The sequence below is a fragment of the Pseudorasbora parva genome, chromosome 8, assembly GCF_024679245.1.
Source record: "Pseudorasbora parva isolate DD20220531a chromosome 8, ASM2467924v1, whole genome shotgun sequence".
Taxonomy (NCBI): Eukaryota; Metazoa; Chordata; class Actinopteri; order Cypriniformes; family Gobionidae; genus Pseudorasbora; species Pseudorasbora parva.
In genome coordinates this window covers 33,956,247-33,977,353 of record NC_090179.1, presented here as the reverse complement: position 1 = coordinate 33,977,353, position 21,107 = coordinate 33,956,247, and the positions used below count along the sequence as shown (strand labels likewise).

The following is a 21,107-nucleotide window of genomic DNA, read 5'->3' as shown; positions in this document are numbered from 1 at the left end:
TTGTGAGTGAAGACCAGGGTTGGCAACTGCAAAGTTGTTGGTTCAAGTCTCTCAAGGAACAGGCCATGAGCTATCATTCTCATGTCCTTGAACACATGACCTCTGGATGAAAGTGTCTACTTACTAAATTATAGCTTACTTGCTCACTATATATAAAACCTTGATCATGCCAATGGCACATTTTTTTGAATGAATATAATTAATATGCTTATATAAAAAATCATTCCGAAGATTTTCTCAAAGAAATTAATACTTATATTCCGCAAGTGACAGTAAAGACATTTATAATGTTATAAAACTATTTCAGGTAAGTCGTTCTTTTGAACTTGTTATGAATAAAGAAATCTAAAGAAAATGTATAATAATTTTCACCAAAAATCTACATTAATATTTTGAAATATTTTAAAATTGTCATTCTAAATGCAGATGAGCCTGCAGAGAATCTTTTGTGTATCTTTAAAATATAAATACATATTTCTTACCTGCCATAAAACTGGTTGACGTGATTTAAAAAAAAAGAAAAATAATACAAAAATACAATTTAAATAAAATAAATATTTTTATTTTTATTTATTTATTTCATATAATTGTTTTGTTTAAATCCATATGACAATATTTAAAAAAAACTAAAACATCCTTGCATATTGATGACAAATAATGCGGGACATTGTGGCCTAATATAGAGCCACTGTAAGGACATGGAAAACATTTAGTATGGGAGGACATTTTTGTTTTCATTCCCACTCAAATATATTTGCATTCCCAAGCAAAAGTTTTGCTGAATGCAAATAATGTCCCGCTGTTAGTGTTTCAAACAGCTCAGTACGTTTACAATGGAGCGGTTTATTTATATAGTTTTATTTTAAACTTGGACTTAAGTATAAAGAAATACAGTCAGTGCTTAGTTCAAGGAGTTCAGTAAAGTTGGCAATATATTCACAAATTTGAACTTCCCGGATCAATAACTCGTGAGCTAAACGTTGTTTAAACACAAATGACACCGAACATAGACAACGACCTACAACCTAATTTTCCTCAAAACGAGTTTAATATGAATAGATCTCTATGAGGGAACACAATTATCCTTGTAAGGGGACGCAAAAGTTATGCGAGGGAACACAAAGTTTATCGGGGAATGCAGAGATTTTACGAAGGAAAATATTTTTTCACCCATCCTAATTTTTCACACCACCACATCCCTTTAGGGGCTCTGTAGTATCATACATAGCATTGTGATTTGATTCCTTATAATTTTACATTCCTCACCTTAGTAATATTCCACATTACCACATGGGTTTTTTTTCCTAGATACATTTCTGATTTCACATTTTCTTTAGAAAAATGTCTTTAGAATCATTCATATCACTTACATCCATGAGGGTCAGATTATCTTTCTTACATTTCACGTATTACATCACAGGTCCTAACAAATATATATATTTACAGCAATTTTTTTTACAGAATTGCCGCTTTATATGCGACCCGGGCTGGCAAAATGAGTTGCAATGATCAATTGTTTTCAAAAATCAGTTAGTTATTTTCCTTCAAAATGTTGTATGATTTGTTTGAATGGGACAAAAAATAACTGAGTTGAACTTGTTTGCAGTCGAAAGAGACAGCAAAGTCCATTTTGAGAAAAATCGTTCAAGTTTTCTGAAGGTTTTAAAACAAAATCCCCTAGCAACCATACCTTAATCCCTGGTGATAACACAAATTTTTAAGTTAAAACCAAATATTTATAGGAAAAAAAATATATATATTTTTTTCCATGGTACCACAATTGTTTGATTAACATTAATGAAACAGATAGCCTATATATTAAGACCTACTGTACCACACAGATCTAATAATGTAACACAACAGAATTTTTTTTCTAAACATTTAACCAAAAGTTAACTTAAAGTAACGCAGACTTTTTGGACTTTAGCTTATTCACCATATCCCGTATGTTGTGATGTGTATAATTACATTGTGTAATAAGACGGAAAATGAAAAGATGCAATTTTTTTTAGACCGATATGGCTAGGAACTATACTTTCATTCCTGCGTAATAATCAAGGAACTTTGCTGCCGCCCCATGTGCGCAATGATATTATGTAGTGCCTTATATAGTACAGATTGTAACTATACATTTCACAAAATATTGGCTTTATATTGTCACTTATTGAGCAGTAGGCTAGATGGAGCCGTTTACCGTCAGTCTATGTGCTAAGCTAGGCTAATGATGGCTGCGTCAGATAGAGTTATGGCACGCACGGAGATGAGGATGGTATGTATGGACTTGTCTAACTCTGGGGATACGGTGAATAAGTCCCAAAAAGTCGGTGTGTTCCTTTGAGACATGAAAGAAAACGTTTGCGTGAATATTCGCCAAGACATATATTTTGAAATACTGTAATTCTGTGTATATGTGTATGTCAGGATCACAGCATCTGAGGCCCCGATCACACCGAACGCGTTTTTGCAGCAAGAGGCGCCTTTTTTGAATATATTTCGGTTGGCAGAGAGCGTTATGCGCGCTGCTTATGCGCCCTGGGCGCCTTGCGTTTAAACCGCTTGCTGCGCCTCGCATTTTTGAAGGAGCGCTCCGAGTGCATGAAGTTGAAAAAAAGTCAACTCTGAGCGGAAAAGCGTGCAACGCCATCGCGTTTATTTTCTGTTGTCCAAACGAATGAATGGAGAGGCGGGCCTTCCGTTGTGTTGACCGTTACATTGATTTGACTGACAGTACAGGTGATTCGGGGGTTGCCTAGAACCCCCCCCCCCCCCCCCCCCCCCCCAGCGCACTGCTCTTTTCAGAATGAAAAAACCGCAAACCAAAAAAGGGAGTGCAGTGCGCCTTGCGTTTTCGAACCTGAAAAACGCGTTCTGTGTGATCGGGGCCTTTGTGCGCACGCGTCGGATCTGTCAGTCAGCGCGAGTGAGATCGCTTTCATGGACAAAGGAAAGGTACTCCTCTCCGAAAACGTACAAATAAAAACACTTAATGTTTAATTGCTATTGGGAGCATTGGGATCGCTAGACGAGGGATTCATTAACTAATTTTGTAAAAACCTCAAAAATCGGCATTGTTTTGCCTGTAGCTCGAAATCACCCAGTGCGCGCATTCCGACTCCTTTTCCCAGCACAGGTCACTTATGTTAATTTTGGACCTTGTGTATACCCGTACTATAATCTGCACACTTAAAAGACTGCAAGGGCATTGGTTCCCGTCAGCATCTCTGTACAGACCATATTGCTCTGAGAAAAAAAGAGCACAGTCAACGTAGGTGCTGTGGCTGAGGGATGCACGTGACGTTACAGGTGGAACACGAGTTCTTCACTTAACATCTGCAGTAACAGCAGAAGTAGCGGCCGCCATATTGCTAACCTAAATAAGAATGTAAGTGCCAAATGGATGTCCCAGTGGCCGGCCTGTTGACCTGGCTGCTTTAAAAAGCAGTGCACAGACGGGCGCACTATGCTACAGACAGTTGGCTGACTGACCCTCCCACACGGTGCCAAGGTCACCGCTCGTGAGTGGGGCTGGCCGCCCAGCAACAGAGAGGGATATCCATACAGCTCCCTACACTCACACACACACGCGCTCTTATGCCAGCCTGCGCAGTGCCAGTGTCCCTCCTGTCTCCCAGTCTCCATCTGTCCTCTAAGCTAGAGTTCCCATCTCACACACACACACACGTACATGTTCACCTACTCTGAATTTTCTAGAAATAACTGCATCGAGCGACGCCAATCTCACACTTTAATAAATAACATCAGGTTGAATGATTCTCCAAATGCAACCAGGCGAGTTTGGTCCACGCTACTTTTTCCACCTTGCCGGCATTAACATTAAAGTCTCAGAGGATGGAATGAATTACCTACCAACCAGCGACAAGACGGGGGTGACTTTCGCCTCAAATAATTACACTAATTAATCAATTAAGTGCTGAGATGCAGCAAAACTGCTAGTGGACCTAGCAACCCACACAGAGCCTCGAGGAACCCAACGCTGGGGCTCCCTCACCAGCCAATCAGATCCTGGCACTGAAGGGTTACCATGGGTACGGTGAGGGGAGGGGCAGGGTGTGGCGCTGAATGTCTCAGGTGGCACTGGAGAATGATGACAGCTGACAGCTCACTGTATGACACCATCCCCCCCATGCATCTTTCTCTCCCTCCTCCTCTTTTCTCACCCACTTTCCTGCATGCTGATCCTGTGCCAATAATAGCACGGGCACCTGTGTGGATAGCTCTACATTTATGAAAATCTCCCTATGAGGGCTTCATATGAGTGTGTGTGTTCCTCCTTGTGCTCACTGTTCATTTTACATCTATCTATCTATCTATCTATCTATCTATCTATCTATCTATCTATCTATCTATCTATCTATCTATCTATCTATCTATCTATCTATCTATCTATCTATCTATCTATCTATCTATCTATCTATCTATCTATCTATCTATCTATCTATCTATCTATCTATCGTTCCTCCTTGTGCTCACTGTTCATTTTACATCTATCTATCTATCTATCTATCTATCTATCTATCTATCTATCTATCTATCTATCTATCTATCTATCTATCTATCTATCTATCTATCTATCTATCTATCTATCTATCTATCTATCTATCTATCTATCTATCTATCGTTCCATCGTTCCTCCTTGTGCTCACTGTTCATTTTCCATCCATCCATCCATCCATCCATCCATCCATCCATCCATCCATCCATCCATCCATCCATCCATCCATCCATCCATCCATCCATCCATCCATCCATCCATCGTTCCTCCTTGTGCTCACTGTTCATTTTACATTTAGTCTGTCTATCTATCTATCTATCTATCTATCTATCTATCTATCTATCTATCTATCTATCTATCTATCTATCTATCTATCTATCTATCTATCTATCTATCTATCTATCTATCTATCTATCTTCCTTATGCTAACTGTTCATTTTCCATCCATCCATCCATCCATCCATCCATCCATCCATCCATCCATCCATCCATCCATCCATCCATCCATCCATCCATCCATCCATCCATCCATCCATCCTCCTTCTCACTGTTCACTTTACATTTAGTCTATCTATCTATCTGTCTGTCTGTCTCTGTCCGTCCGTTCATCCGTCCAATTCTGTTTGTCAGTCCACCCATCTGACTATATGTCTGTCTATTTGAGTGGGATGCATTGGCCCGATTATATGTCTTACACAATACGGTCTTAAATAAAATGCAGAAATTTAAGTTTTCCTCAACTCACTCTTTGCTTAATAGAAGCTATGATATATCAACTTAACTCTATAATCCTAAATAGACTGTATTGAGTTTGTCTAAAGTCAGCACGAGGGTTAAACACAGACCTTGTGTTTTAGCACGACAGGTGCATTGTGACTCAAGCTCACACTTTCTTTCTTTCATGCCTTTGTTTCTTTGACTTCCTGCCTCCTGATAGGTCATGTTAATGTTTTTCACCATTACATTAATGAGCACCATTCACCACCTCATTCTTATTCAGTTTAGTTATTTTCCCCCTTTTTATACGTCTTGCGTCATGAATAAGTAAATACGGTATTTGGTTTCTCTCAAGTTAATTATTTAAATGATAGTGATACAGGACTCAGTCCTCCTGGTGTGCAGAAAGAGAGCACCAGCCCGTGTGTCAGTCCGTTTCCAAGCAACCGATGAGTATAGTCAGGCATCAGTAACATTCTAATGATGCCACACATGAAGACGGAGAGTCATTTGCCCATAAAAAAATGCTATCTGCTATTGTTGTCGGAAAATTTGTCTGTGAATTTTACGCATGCATTATTGAAGCCTTAGAGATGTTTCGTCTTGTTTACGCTCTTTCGACTGCTGTAAAACAACATTCCACAGCCAGGTGTAGAGCGATCCGAGTTGAGGTGAAAATAAAACTAGCTAATAGGGCCAGTTTGAGTTAGTTTATCTTTAGAAATTCAATAAGGCCTGAGACTTGCAGTCAATCAATGACTGAATAAATGATTATTTGTAGACTATGGAGTCCTGAGTGTAATAGGGAGTTCTATTGATTTGTTCTATTGATTCAAATCTCATCTGCATCAGTAAGAAGCTGGTTAGTTAACAAGGGGCAAATATACACAGTCTGCTTTAACTTACTTAAACATCTTTAATTTACATATTTTTTTGAAAAGGATCAGAAAAAAGAAAGCAAGAAAGATTATTGCTGGACTATTCATGAGTACACCATCAGACAAGGGCACTGAATCGCCTTGCTGTGGGTGACACTGGCACCTGGCAGAAACTGTTATTAATGACCAAGGAAATTCACCTGCAAGCCAGGCGTTAATTATATATAGAAAGAGAGGTAGTGAGTGAACGCGAGGCCGGAGGGGGTGGCCTCAGAATTTGGTTGTGGGTGTTTGCCACGTTTCATGAATTCTCATGATCGGTCTCTTTTCTGATGGGGTGAAAAAGCTGCGTAGTTGAATTGGCCATGAATCCAATTGCAATACCCACAGAGTTCTCTGAAAAGCATCCCCCGACTGCATGATCAAATTTGCGGCGTCATGTTCGTGAACGAGATGCCTTTGCTCTGCGTCTCGCGTTACTTCCCCAAAGAAACAAGAGGGAAATTAAAATCCGTAAGTAAATAGATGTTGATGAAAGACACAAAGCAAATTGAGTCCCTGAAATTAAAATGAAATTCAGCGCCTCCTTTAATCTGTTCGCGCTCCCTCGTCGCCCTTTACCGTAGGAGGATCTCCTCGCCCATAAATAACATCTTCGTACCCCGCTCGCTTTGTGTGTTCTTCTCGTCTATTGATTTTTCGTCCGGGTTCCGGTTGTCAGGTGCAGAGAGGATCCCTTTAGCGGGGGCAAATGTTTCTGACAGCTCCAGAGGCTGTGCACCAGCGTCCACTCACCGCCGTCTGCATGCATTGCCAGGGTGATTTATAAAAAGGCCACTTCCTGAACTCTTGAACACCCCTTGACAAAGACAAAGAAAGAAAAAAAATAAAAATAATAGTATATATATAATATTAATAATAAATCATTCTCTGTCTCAAAATCCAGTATATATGCTCTAAATTGTTTAATAAAATGAATGCATTTGTCACAGAGCAGGTGTTTTTGGATTCACAGAAAAGGATACCTCGCCTCCATTTATAATTTCAGGATTTTTAAAAAAAGAAAAACATCCACATAATTTTAATTAATAATGCTGTCAAATTGGTTAATCACGATTAGTTGCATCTAATATAAATGTTTGTTAATATTTGTGTTACGTATATATATATATATATATATATATATATATATATATATATATATATATATATATATATATATACATATATATATATATATATTTTAGTTTTTAATTATTAGTACTGTCAAATGCTGCAGATTTAATCACAACTAATCACATCTAACATAATAATAGTTTGTTTATATATACAGGTCCTTCTAAAAAAATTAGCATATTGTGATAAAAGTTCATTATTTTCCATAATGTAATGATATAAATTAAACTTTCATATATTTTAGATTCATTGCACACCAACTGAAATATGTCAGGTCTTTAATTGTTTTAATACTGATGATTTTGGCATACAGCTCATGAAAACCCAAAATTCCTATCTCAAAATATTAGCATATTTAATCCGACCAATAAAAGAAAAGTGTTTTTAATACAAAAAAAGTCAACCTTCAAATAATTATGTTCAGTTATGCACTCAATACTTGGTCGGGAATCCTTTTGCTGAAATGACTGCTTCAATGTGGCGTGGCATGGAGGCGATCAGCCTGTGGCACTGCTGAGGTGTTATGGAGGCCCAGGATGCTTCAATAGCGGCCTTAAGCTCATCCAGAGTGTTGGGTCTTGCGTCTCTCAACTTTCTCTTCCCAATATCCCACAGATTCTCTATGGGGTTCAGTTCAGGAAAGTTTACATGCCAATTGAGCACAGTAATACCATGGTCAGTAAACCATTTACCAGTGGTTTTGGCACTGTGAGCAGGTGCCAGGTCATGCTGAAAAACTCCTGATAGCTAGCTGCATTGACCCTGCCCTTTATAAAACACAGTGGATCAACACCAGCAGCTGACATGGCACCCCAGACCATCACTGACTGGGTACACGGTGGCTGTGGCTTCTGCTTCTGCCGCTGTTTCTGGTTCAAAAGTGGTTTGACCTGGGAAATGCGGCACCTGTAGCCCCTTTCCTGCACACGCCTGTGCACGGTGGCTCTGGATGTTTCTACTCCAGACTCAGTCCACTGCTCCCGCAGGTCCCCCAAGGTCTGGAATCGGTCCTTCTCCACAGTCTTCCTCAGGGTCCGGTCACCTCTTCTAGTTGTGCAGCGTTTTTTGCCACATTTTTTCCTTCCCGCAGACTTCCCACTAAGGTGCTTTGATACAACACTCTGGGAACAGCCTTTTCGTTCAGAAATTTATTTCTGTCTCTTACCCTCTCGCTTGAGGGTGTCAATGATGGCCTTCTGGACAGGGTCGGGTCGGCAGTCTTACCCATGATTGCGGTTTTGAGTAATGAACCAGGCTGGGAGTTTTAAAAAGCCTCAGGAATCTTTTGCATGTGTTTAGAGTTAATTAGTTGATTCAGATGAATTAGGTTAATAGCTCGTTTAGAAAACCTTTTCATGATATGCTAATTTTGTGAGATTTTGGGTTTTATGAGCTGAATGCAAAATCATCAGTATTAAAACAATAAAAGACCTGAAATATTTCAGTTGGTGTGCAATGAATCTAAAATATATGAAAGTTTATTTTTTATCATTACATTATAGAAAATAATGAACTTTTATCACAATATGCTAATTTTTTGAGAAGGACCTGTATGTATATGTAACTTTAATTTTAGATGTGATTAATCGGCATTAATCGATTTGACAGCACTAATAATTAAATAAAAAATGTAATGATTTATTAAAGGTGCACTATGCAACTTTCCGTTCCCTGGAGGGCGCCTATTCAAAACAAATGCATAGTTTGATGACACAAAGTGTGAGAGCAGCATCTTGGGAGATGTGGTCTTCTCATCACAGCCGGTGGAAAATAGGACTCGGGCAGAAATCACGTTCATGCATGCGGTTATTAACGTTACTGTAGTGTAAAGCAGAGAAGGACCGAGTGTTGTGGACCTGAGCACAGCTGCTGGAGCGATTGTTAAACAAATACCCGCCTCGCGAACACCGGGACTTTTATTATGACGGGACACAGTCGCCGGGCGTCTACACAGATCCGCTCTTCCGGTTATGATTTTGAGGTAATGCAGCTCTGTTTATCATATTAGATACACTTAAGTGTGTTTAAAACGATGTTATGACGTTACTCTGTGCGTTCACTTGTTCACACTGCTAAGAGTAAAGCGCTCCTGCCAAATAAAAGCCGAAACCGAGCACAGATATGACGCAATTGACAGGCGACTCCCTCAAATACAATGCTGAAACGTCCCTGTCCTTAGTTAAAATAGCAATTTTCTCACAATTTACAAATAGTTGGAAGCATCTGGGATATTGTAGGTACTCAACTGAGCAAAATATATAACACTGGCCTAGTGGTTTTTGGATATTTTACTGCTAAAATACTACATAGTGCACCTTTAATATATATATTTTATTATTAATTATTTTAATATTATTGTATAATAATTTATTGTTTAATAATATTTTTAAATTAAATAAATCCCAACCTCTATTTTTCTTCTGCCTCATTATGAACAGTGTTCAGGGAACCTTACACGGTTCGCGTGGCGGACCAAAGGTCCATGCGGGGCAACGTGGCCGTCTTCAAGTGCCTCATCCCCTCTGCTGTGCAGGAGTACGTCAGTGTGGTGTCCTGGGAGAAGGACACTGTTTCCATCGTCCCAGGTAAGACATTCCTCACATTTTGGGGCTGTTTAAAGTAACTGCTGATTTAAAAGTCGTTTTCTTACATTTTGGACATGCAACAAATCCAAAACCTGTACAGGAAGCCTCGATGCACCTTTGATTTTGCGTCAGTTTGGTTTATTTGTTTCCTGGTATTCAAAGGGTGGGAAGGTCTGGTTTAAATGTGTGGAGACCAATGGATGTTTTTTGGGAGTCCAAATAGGGTCAGGGCTCACAACCTTAGGCATGTGTAAATATTGTCAAGAACAGACTTTGTTCTATTTAAATCCATTCTACACAATTTTACAGATTTGTCTGAAATTCAACACAGAAAATGTGACATAAGACCACAGATTTCGTATGGTCTGGGTTATAAATTGTATGGAAAGCTAGCGATTCAGAAGTTGGATGAAACTATGAAATAATTGAATCCTCTTTGCACTATTCATTGGATTGTGCCATAGACTGTATAAAACTTAGTGTCCATGACGTCACTTTGCCATCTTGGCAGCGCGTCACTCCCAGATAACCGGAAATGGTCAAAGAGGCGGGATGTGGGTGGACCTAAGGTGCCTAGTTGCTGAAACCATGCCCACCTAGCTCGATGGTAGTGACAGCAGTGGCAATCCCCCTGATATTTAAGTGGCCATGCCCTTAATTATGACGAACTTTAATGCTTAATATAATTTAAACAGATGAGTTTAAATCTCCCCCTACCCCGATGGGGGGGGGGGGGGGGGGGTCTATGATAATGACCCCCTTTTGGAGCCTGTCTCTGAGAGCCAGTCAATCAAGTTTAAGTCACTTCCGTGTTGGATTCGAGAAAAGGGAGGGAGGGAGGAAGTTTGCCTCTTGGGTTGTGTGTTTAGTTTGGTTAGTTGTACAGTCACTTTTTTTGCTCTTAAAATAATATTTTGTAAATTATAATGTTATTATATTTTAAATGTATTATACTGGATATAATTTAAAGACCTTCTTATTGGCTGCATAAGGAAGTTTATGTTTAAAAAAAAACAAAAAAAAGACAATCACAATGGAATGCTTTGGAATGAGAATGTAGAGCCACTCGTTCATTATGGGTCATTATGTTTGTAGTTCGTCACTTAGGGAAAAAAAAAAAAATCTGCAAAAATAAGTAGGCCTAGCTCCCGAAATGGATTTTGGACTGTACTATTAAGATTACATTTTTTTTCTTTCTATTTTTCTTGGACATTAATTTCTTGAGACGTTTAAATGAAAATTAAAGTCCCTTCCTTTGATTTTAGTCTGGCTGGGAGACCCTCATATTCTTAATGTGGTCTTGGGAAACCCTGTTAATCAGTCCTAATTAATTTTGGCCTTTCTTAATGTCTCCCATTTTGTCTGGATGGAGTAGACACTGAAAAATAGGACAGTTCAACAAAATGGAGCTGAATAAAGACACGTAATGCCCTGTACTGCCAGCACGAATGATTTTCACTCATTTCCAATATTATCTAACATGATATGTGTGCAGCATTGCACAAAGATTTTCATAGGGGTCATGGCTTTGTCTGAGTAATAGGTTTGCAAATGTAGCCTAATTTAAGCATTGAGTCAGTATGACCAACTAGTTTGGGAACAAATGTTGGTTGTTAACGAAAAAATGTCAGAAAAAAATATTTGCTATTATAGTAACTTAAAAAATAGCTGCTTTTCTTGCTATATAAGTTTTATAATTATAATGATTTCTATATAGCTTTGATTTATTTTTTTATTTCATTTCAGTTTTTAGTGCCCATTTGTGCTCCCAGGGGCGTGCTGGTCTGAAAACGAGGTGTGTTTAGGTGCATTGTTGTCACAGTTTTGAGGAAGTTTTCAGTTTTGAGGAAACTGAAAACGACTGCAGCATTGACCAACTGAAACCTGGTCTAAAGTCAATAGCGCAGTATTTTTTTGTTATTTAAAGTGCCTGTTAGTAATGTGCGCCTATAGGCAGGTCCACAATGCACCTATACTTTTCTTATTACACACAGGGGTGCGCAACAGGAAATCACTCATTGACATTACAGTACAAAATAGCTCTTTTGGCATTATTGTGAACATTGTATATGCATAAATTTCACGTGTCATTGAACGGAAGAGAGGATCTTGGGACTGTGTGTAACATGCTTTGGATTTCCCTGGCGAAACTGGCCCAAGTCTTTCACATATAACAATCAGTCTGCTTTCATAGACAACCTAAGAAGTTGTGGAATGTCTCATTTTTTAAGTTTCTTAAGATTTCTTTTTTAAGATGTTCACACATCAAAGCAATAATACAAAAGCAATAAAAAAGTGATTAATACATGGAAATTCTTACATATACCCCTTTAAATCCACATAATAATTTATAATTTATATATATATATATATATATATATATATATATATATATATATATATATATATATATATGTATGTATATGTGTGTGTGTGTGTTGTGTAACATTTCATATTTATATTTTATTTTAATTAGGGTTTTTAGACCTCCTCTATAACTCATACCCCATGTATGTGGGTTGTTTATGTGAAAAATCCAGTCTCATATTGAACAAAAGCTTTCCCATTTTAACAAATTCACTCTAAAGGCAGCAAAATGATTCTGCCAAGAGTGCTTTGTGTGTGTGTTCAAACAAGGTAGCAGTTTTCTTGAGTAGCGGACTTCCTAGCTCAAGTGGCAGAGTGTGTGTGTACGTTTGTGTGAACCCTGGCCTTGTAGTTGATTGGAAAATCAATAGGTGCTGCTTACACCGGCCAAGTCAGATGGAATCAGTGACTAGAGTCTCTCTCTTTCTCTCTTTGCTCAGTTCATCTTTCTCAATGGAGGTGTGCGTCTCCCTGCCCTTCACACTGGAGCGCTCATTGATCCGCTTTAGCCGCTGTGTCAATGTGCATCAGTATAAGGGGTCCAGAGGTTTCCAGCAAGTATTGATTGATTACATGCTTGGATTCCCCTCTGTCTTGTCACAGATGTAGATGTGTGAGTGGTCATCCACACGACACATGGGATTGTGGGAAAACGTCCATGGGGATGATGTACACTTTGGCGGAGTGTGTGTGTGTGTGTGTGTGTGTTTGTGTGTGATCCCAAGTCAGTGCTTTTGTTGTTTTCTCCTCTATTTGTTGTGTAGCATTGTTGCTGCTGACAGTGACTTCCAGCTTAATTGATTAACCAGTCGCTTTAATAGATTAACAGAAGGTCACACTTCCAGCTTTTAGCAAACTGACTCTGACAGTCTTTGCTTAAAGATTACCCAGCGCATCAATCGAGCTAAAAAAATTCTAATGATCTGCTACAACATGAGCAAAGCTAACATTTGGCCTTCTGGTTTATCTTGATAAACGTAATAGACTTTAGTTATGTTGTGGAATAAAGAAAGGCCGCTCAAAAGGCTGCTCTTTTCAATATAATGAAATTTTGACTTGTGTTGTCAAGTTTAAAAAATGTTTTAAAAAGCATTTAAAAAATAGTCAAAATGCTGTGTGCTCTATATTCAGAGAGCAACAGACCAAAAAAAAGTGTTATATTAATTAAAAATATTGATGTCATTGGCAATAGATGGAGGGAAGATGCTTCAATGATTGGCCTGAATTTATTCTCAATTATTCAATTATTAAATAAATTGTAATAATTAAACTTAAAGTATTTACAAAATGATATACATATATACATAATGATATATATAAGTATCTATCAAAAGTGGTCCAAGGAAGTAACAGTGGTGAACAGGCGACAGGGTCATGGGTGGCCAAGGCTCATTGATGCACGTGGGGAGCGAAGGCTGGTCCGTGCAGTCTGATCAAACAGACGAGCTACTGTAGCTCAGATTTCTGTATGGGGCTGCATAGCCACAGACCAGTCAGGGTGCCCATGCTGCCCGCCCTCCACCGCCGAAAGTGCCAACAGTGGTTATGTGAGATTCAGAACTCGACCATGGAGCAATAGAATAAGATGATCTGGGATGAGACTGTCAAATTTGATAAATTGAATCTGTCAGCATGATTGCAAAATACAACAGTTCAATAAACAATACAATAACAATTAATCAACTGAATTGACCATTTTTATAGACAGCGTTGTAAATTGTTTTCCTCTATTTGGTCAATGATAATAGTACCAATCAAAGCAGGAAAGTTGTGTCCCCAGCAGCACTGCGTGTTTCATTCTGGAATGATTCACTATTTCTGAATGATTTGGGTGAGTCAATGATTCAATCACCCATTCATAAAGTCAGTGGAAACTTGCTTCTTTCATGAATGAATCAGCCGGTTTGAACGAATCGGTTCTATTTTGTGAATTTTTTCGATTCTATGATTTACTTATTATGACCTCCCGCCACCTACTGCTGGTTTTAATTTTACATTTATTCATATGATTTCATTTCTATATTCAAAATGTCATACAGTATTTAGAACATTAATCTCATAATACATTAATCTCCAAATATATACAATTGCAACAAATATATATTTTTTAATAAATGTTTTTTTTTTTTTAAATTGGTATAAATGTAACTTTACTTTCTATAAATAATTATGAGAGGGGTGCACTTTTTTCACTTGAGCACCTGCCCCCAAAAATGTCTTCTTTCAAAAACAAACTAACAAAATAAAAAAATCATACCAATTCCAAACTTTTGAATGGTACAGATTTAATATGATCCTATAAGAATCGGAGAAATCCGGCACATGGGGCTCAGACCAGGTAATAAGGCTTTATTGGAGAGCTTTTAGTTAAGTGTACCACTGCGTTACCATGGCAAATGTTCAAAAGAAAGGAAAACTGGTTATACGATGCTACTTTTTATTAAGGGTGTAATAGCGGTAGCGTTCACTTGTGTGTGTAGGAGGGCCAGAGAGTGTGTGTATGTGTGTGTGAAGCAGTAAGCTGATTTCTGCTGCGTGACTCATGTTTAAGATGGCAAGATGTGTAAGAGGATCAGAGAGAGCAGTGAGGAGTTAGAGCAGGATTTACAGGTTCAATTACACTGCCTGTCATTAGTCTACCCTTGTTTTAGCTGGGGGAAGAAGAAAAAAAAACACACCCCGCCAACACACATTTTCCTCGCCGTCTCAATTTGGCCTTTCCATTGTCTTCTATTGTTCCTAAAGAACCCAATTATTATTATTATAGATTAATCCTATGCTAAACCCTGACCTTAAATGTGAATTTGGTGTTTCTGAAAATTTGAATAATTTATTGTATTATGTTCAAAATGTCATTTTGAGCTGCAACGGTTGCAGAAATTACACACTTTTACTTTTGACGCTCAAACACAGACATGTATAGACCTGAGAAAAATACTCTCATGTTTTTTTTTCTTTCAAGGAAAAGGATATAAAATGATTTTTATACATTTTCTGCAATTGTGTCCTCAAAAGCAAACATACAGTAATGTGAGGTTGATCTTGGGGTCTCCCTCCACCTCAGCCCCTTTTGAATGTGCCATTTTGCTCCAAATCTATTCCCCACCCCTCCGTTGATGATGCTGGGATGAGGCTCATAACATCCAGGCAATTCCCCGTGTGAATTTAATGAAATGCAAAAAAGATGGAGGGATGCTAAATTATTGATCTGAAATGGAAAAGAAATAAAGAAATAAGCACGTCAGCATGTGCGATGTGGAATCATTATGCTGATAGGACTATTTATATGAAGGGCGAGGAAAAACTGCATCTTGTTTGCAGTAAATCTGAAATAGTGGTGCAGTTTTTGAGCATGAGCGTGTATGTGTGTGGCTGTAGTTCTACATCAGCCTGACACTTCAAGGAAAACCAAGCAAAACTGAAATAATGGGCAAAAAGCTCTCATTTTTTAGTGATAAAATGTCCTTTAGCAATAAAATGAAGTCCATGCTCTTGGTCTCGTTTCCTACTCGGTCTCGTTGTTAGCAGTGTGATCTCACTCAATATACTTTTCCAGTAAAAATCCCAGACACATTGCTGGTCTAAAATAATCAAGCTCTTAACTTCCAATCGCCCCTTGTCCTCCATTTGTTCTTCTTTTATAGTCCTCTGTTAATTTAACATCATTGGTGTATTCCAGCAGCAGATATTTTGCACACTAATACTACATTTCCATGCATGCACTATTAAACTCTATGGTCCCTATCATACACCCGGCTTAATGCGGTGCCAGATGCGGCGTACGTGTTTTTTTGCTAACTTCAGCCCAACACAGTTATCATTTTCACATCCAGTGCCACATTGTTTAAATAGCTGGTCTGAAAACGAAGTGTGTTTCGTATTGTTGGCGCGGTGCTATATTGAGGAACTGAAAACGACTGCACCATTGACCAACTGAGACCTAGTCTACAAGCAATAGCGCAGTATTTTTTGTTTTATTTAAAGAGCTTGTTAGAAATATGTGCCTATAGGCTGGTCCACAACACACATACACTACACACACATTATTACACACACAGGGACGCCGCAACAGCACACAAACATGTCAAATATTAAAAATAAAAGGATTACAATGTAAAATATTATTATTGTAAACATAAAGATAAAATTGCCTACAGGTCATAATGAATAGTTATTGCATGTGTCAGAATTACCTATTTCCAGTAATGATGTATTCAATTAGCTACTTATTTAACCAATCATGGCAATACACGCATGTATTTAAGCTAAAGAAGCTAAAGAATGACGAGCGCGCACAAAGAGGTGACGTCCTCAAGCGTGGAGAAGAAAACGCTACCCTAAATCAGATTCAACTAATACATATATGATCCAGAATCAGATCCGGAGGCTGAAATAAATGAAACAGGAGAAGCAACAACAGCTGCAGGACGTCCGTCTCTGTGGTATGTACTGTATTTAGTGGCCTGTCAACACTTGTGTGTTTACTCGCAGTTTATGAGGACATGATTCGGTTTATGGACTATTGTATGCGACTAAACCTTAGCAGTAGCAAGCAAAATGGTTTTGCACGTCAGACTAGTGTAACGTTATACATAGAACAACAATGGAGTAACCGTTAGCGCATTTGAATGACGAAGCACGCTTTGTGAGAACGCCAGGTTTATGTTTGGGTGGTTTTACAATAAACAAACTGACACCTATAGTGGTTAGCTAAACAAATGTATTTAAACACACACCATAGATTGCATGCTCCATTGATAAATTAACTAACGTTATACACGATTGTGTTGTTTACTGATGTTTACTCACGCGACGATAGCCAACAACATAGACATTTGAAGCAGTTTTACTCACCGCCTGTTTCCAAAGCAGGACCGTGAACCTTTATCGCTGGGACCGCTCCGTCAAAAATACACTTCTTTGGTATGATTTGGTGAAGTCCTGTGACAGCAGTGACCGTGGAGATCCACTTTTGTGACACGACCAAATCGTGATGTTGTGACGCTTCTCATCATTTCTGCGTTCAAATCGGTTCAAATGCAGCGCTGCCTTCCCGGAATGCTGTGCTGAAGCGTTGAAGTCACTTAAAATCACCCATAGGAATAAAGTGGAGTGCGGTGCGACATACGTGTTGCACGGGCGACTGGATCTGCACCTGAGAGCAGTGTTTATGGGCGGCGTGCATCTAGTCACGCGCGCGCGCAACCTTCCGGGAGAAGAGCCCGTACGGCCCATACAAGGACCTTTCGCTCTATCAACGTCAAGCAGACCCATACTCGAAAAAAACTCTCTGAAACTTGTGAGAAACCGGAAGGAGTATGTTTGACACAGAAATACTCCATCAAACGTCCAACATTAGTTTTTGAAACTTTGTCTATGTTTAGGATGGGAATCCAAGTCTTTAACAGTGTAAAAAGCTCAGTATGCATGAAACAGCATTTCACCCCCCCTTTGAGGAAACGAGTGACAGAAAGTGGCCATGTGTCTGTTCTCTGTCAGAATTATGTTAGTTTCATTGTGTTTCCCCTGTGACCAGTGCTGCGTTCCACTCCACTATTAGACAAACACTTGCAAACTTCCCTAAGCACTTCCTCTCTGAGGAATCCCGCTGCCATTTTGAAGTGCGTTCCACTTCGTGAAGTGGACAAGGGTAGTTTACATGGACCGACCCAGTCAACTTCATATGTACACTTCGGGTAGCTTCATATACTACATGCAGCACGATTGTGACGTCACCGCACATCGCGTTTAATTTACCCCACCACAAACAACTACGATATTTTAAATTTTTTTTTTTAAAGATTTAAAACAACCCAAACACACCTATATTGCATTTAACAATTTCGTGAGGGAAAAAGGTAAAATAAATAAATTTCATAGTGGATTCCAAGTGATCAAGGGCTTAGGATGTTCCAGTTCAGTCAAAAGCAAAGGTTCCGCCAGTAGTGGGAACTCATGCAATGTAAGCAATGACGCACATTTGAGTGAATGAGACGGAGGGAAGTTAGCGAGTGAAGAGCATAATAAAAACGAACTGGAACGCTGCACAAGTTTTCCTATGTTCTCTGATTACTCATTTAGTTCACCTGTAGTCTCATTAGTTAAGTCGTTAGTCCCTGTGTTCTCCCTCATTCTCTGTCCATTTTTTTGGTGTATGTTTTGTGTAGTCTGGATATCTCCCTATTCTCTTGAGTGTTCTCATTTTAAAAGACTGTTATTTTGAATCACCTTCGTCATTGTGCTGTTTACACATGCTACCAGTGATACTCTCTCATACGTCAATATTTGACTACCTAATAAGGCCAAAACTGTAGCACTTAGATACATATACACAAACTGTGAATCCAGTGAATATGAGAAAAGGTGAATATATTAATATCCAAGTTTTAATACAATGAATTTGAATGAGGAGTGGCTCTGTCAATTAGAAATGTGCCTGAAGCTGAATACCTATATGATAATGGCGCCAAATGACTTCTACCCAATAATAGGAAAAATATTCGACAGACTCATTCACTGTCTCATTGGGATAGATCTATCTATCTATCTATCTATCTATCTATCTATCTATCTATCTATCTATCTATCTATCTATCTATCTATCTATCTATCTATCTATCTATCTATCTATCTATCTATCTATCTATCTGTCTGTCTGTCTGTCTGTCTGTCTGTCTGTCTGTCTGTCTGTCTGTCTGTCTGTCTGTCTGTCTGTCTGTCTGTCTGTCTGTCTGTCTGTCTGTCTGTCTGTCTGTCTGTCTGTCTGTCTACATGCTTTAACTGATTACAAATTCAATATACAAATATGAAAGACAACATTTAGACATTTACTTTAAGATTTTTTACATTCCACCTTAATGCATTTTATTTATTTTTTTAAAGGGAAACAAATCGGCTCTTGACGGAGAGTTTTTTTAACAGCCTTAGGAACTTGACTTAGTATAAAGCTGTTTACTGGAGTCTTTTAAACATTAAAGGCATTAATGTATAGCCTAACCTTACAAAACTGCTGTTTTTCTATCCTGTTTCCTATCTTATTTTATTGATTGAATGGCATCTTCTTTACCTGATCACCTGCTCCTCCTCTCCCTCTGCTTACTTTTCTACCTTGCTGCTATATCTCGAAGCTGTTATGAATCTTATGAAAACATGTTAAGAGGTTATACACCTCATAACATTATGAAAGTGTATAATCATTCATAAAATTCTAACATAGTAGAGATTATAAAAAGAAAGACATTAAGTATTGAAACCGCCAGTAGGCGGCAGCTATTCACTGTTTTAATGAGTGAGCCACTTAAATCGTTTCAAAGTCATATTAGTTTAGGAAGAAAACAAACACCGATGTGAATACTTCTGTCATTGATAAATACAGACACTATTGAAAAATGAACTAGCAAAACAGATGGCTGCTTTTGTAAATTGTTATACTGATAGTTATAGCTAAATACATTGCAATGGATTAACTAGCTAAAATATACGTGGTGTGTACTTAACTATTACACAATATTCTCATACCTCGTTCTCAGTACATGCTTTATTTTTATTTATTTTTTTGCCTACATATCTGATCAGCTGTTAAATATAGTCTGCTAAAATTGGCACTGACGTTACCTGTGTGCTCTCTCATTCAAACACCTCTCGCGTTGTTTTGGTGAAAGTGCGACTCATTGGATGGGCATTATCAATCGGTTAAATGGAGGGGGAGTATTTTTTGTCTGATTTATTATGACAAATTCATATTTGATGTGGAACATAATTATTGTTAGGCTACAAAATAAATGAATTCTACATATATTTTTTAATTTGATCTACTGTGGTTTTCATGTTGAAATATGGGTGGGTGGGGGGCTAATGTTGGGCTAATGGATTTGAATATACCCCCTACCCATAAGCTGCGCCCCTGCCTCCAACATAAATTTAGCCTAAGGTCTACAGGGTCTAGAATTAGTCCTGTAAAAGTATCATGAACATAGTCTGTATGCGATATTCCAAGTCTTTTTAAGTAATTTGATAGTTTTGTGTGAGAAACAGACTGAAACTTGAGTTGTTACTCACTGATTGTCTGACTGATCAATGAATCATGGATTTGAACTTAAGAATGAATCAGACCAATTTTGTAATTTTGTTACAATAATTACTATATCTATGTGTCAAGATTTCCAATGAATAACAACTTTAAAGGGTTAGTTTACTGAAAATGCTCTTATTAATCACTCATCTTTCTGTCATTCTAAACCAGTATAAATTCATTTGATTTGATTACTTTTACGATCTCTTTATGAACTTTTAGAAGCGTCAAAGTTTTAATGGAGGGACAGAATGATCTCAGGTTTCATTAAACATATCTTTATTTGTGTTTTGAAACTTAACAAACCTATGACTTATGGGTTTGGAACAACATCAGGGTGAAATAATGGCTGACTTGTTTGGGTGAATATTCCCTTTATATTTTGGTCTTTTTCTCACAAAGGTATCATCTGACTTCTGAAGACTTTGAATATTGAGTATTGTATGGTCTACTTTGTTGTGCTTTTTGTCAATTTTTGGGGTTTGGGACAACATAAGTGTGAGTAATAGAGAATTTTTGGATGAACTGTTACTTTAAAGTGTCCCTTTTTGCCATTGGTGTCAATTTGTCTGGAATAGTGTGAAATGTATGCACCAGTGTGTGTAAGAGTTTTCATCAAGCAGTTTTGTTCAGATCGTTCTCCTCCTTTGCTGTAAGCCCAAAACAGTGTGAGTTTTATCTTATCTCCATGGCAACGAGTTTGAAACGGCAGTCGGAATGAGGAAGGTGTGAGGATGCATCGCAGTGTGATGTTTTTTTTTTAATAGCGTACCACCATGGCACCACACACATATACAGTC

At 38.3% G+C, this 21,107-nt stretch overlaps 1 protein-coding gene across 5 annotated transcripts in view; it reads left to right on the top strand.

Moving 5' to 3' along the window:
- Window positions 1-21,107, top strand: part of dscaml1 (Down syndrome cell adhesion molecule like 1) — a 166,472-nt gene that overhangs the window by 20,462 nt on the left and 124,903 nt on the right. For all 5 annotated transcript variants that reach the window (XM_067450992.1, XM_067450993.1, XM_067450995.1 and 2 more), the window contains exon 3: window positions 9,723-9,869. In XM_067450992.1, coding sequence (XP_067307093.1) covers window positions 9,723-9,869 — 147 coding nt within the window. The remainder of the gene's footprint in view (window positions 1-9,722; window positions 9,870-21,107) is intronic.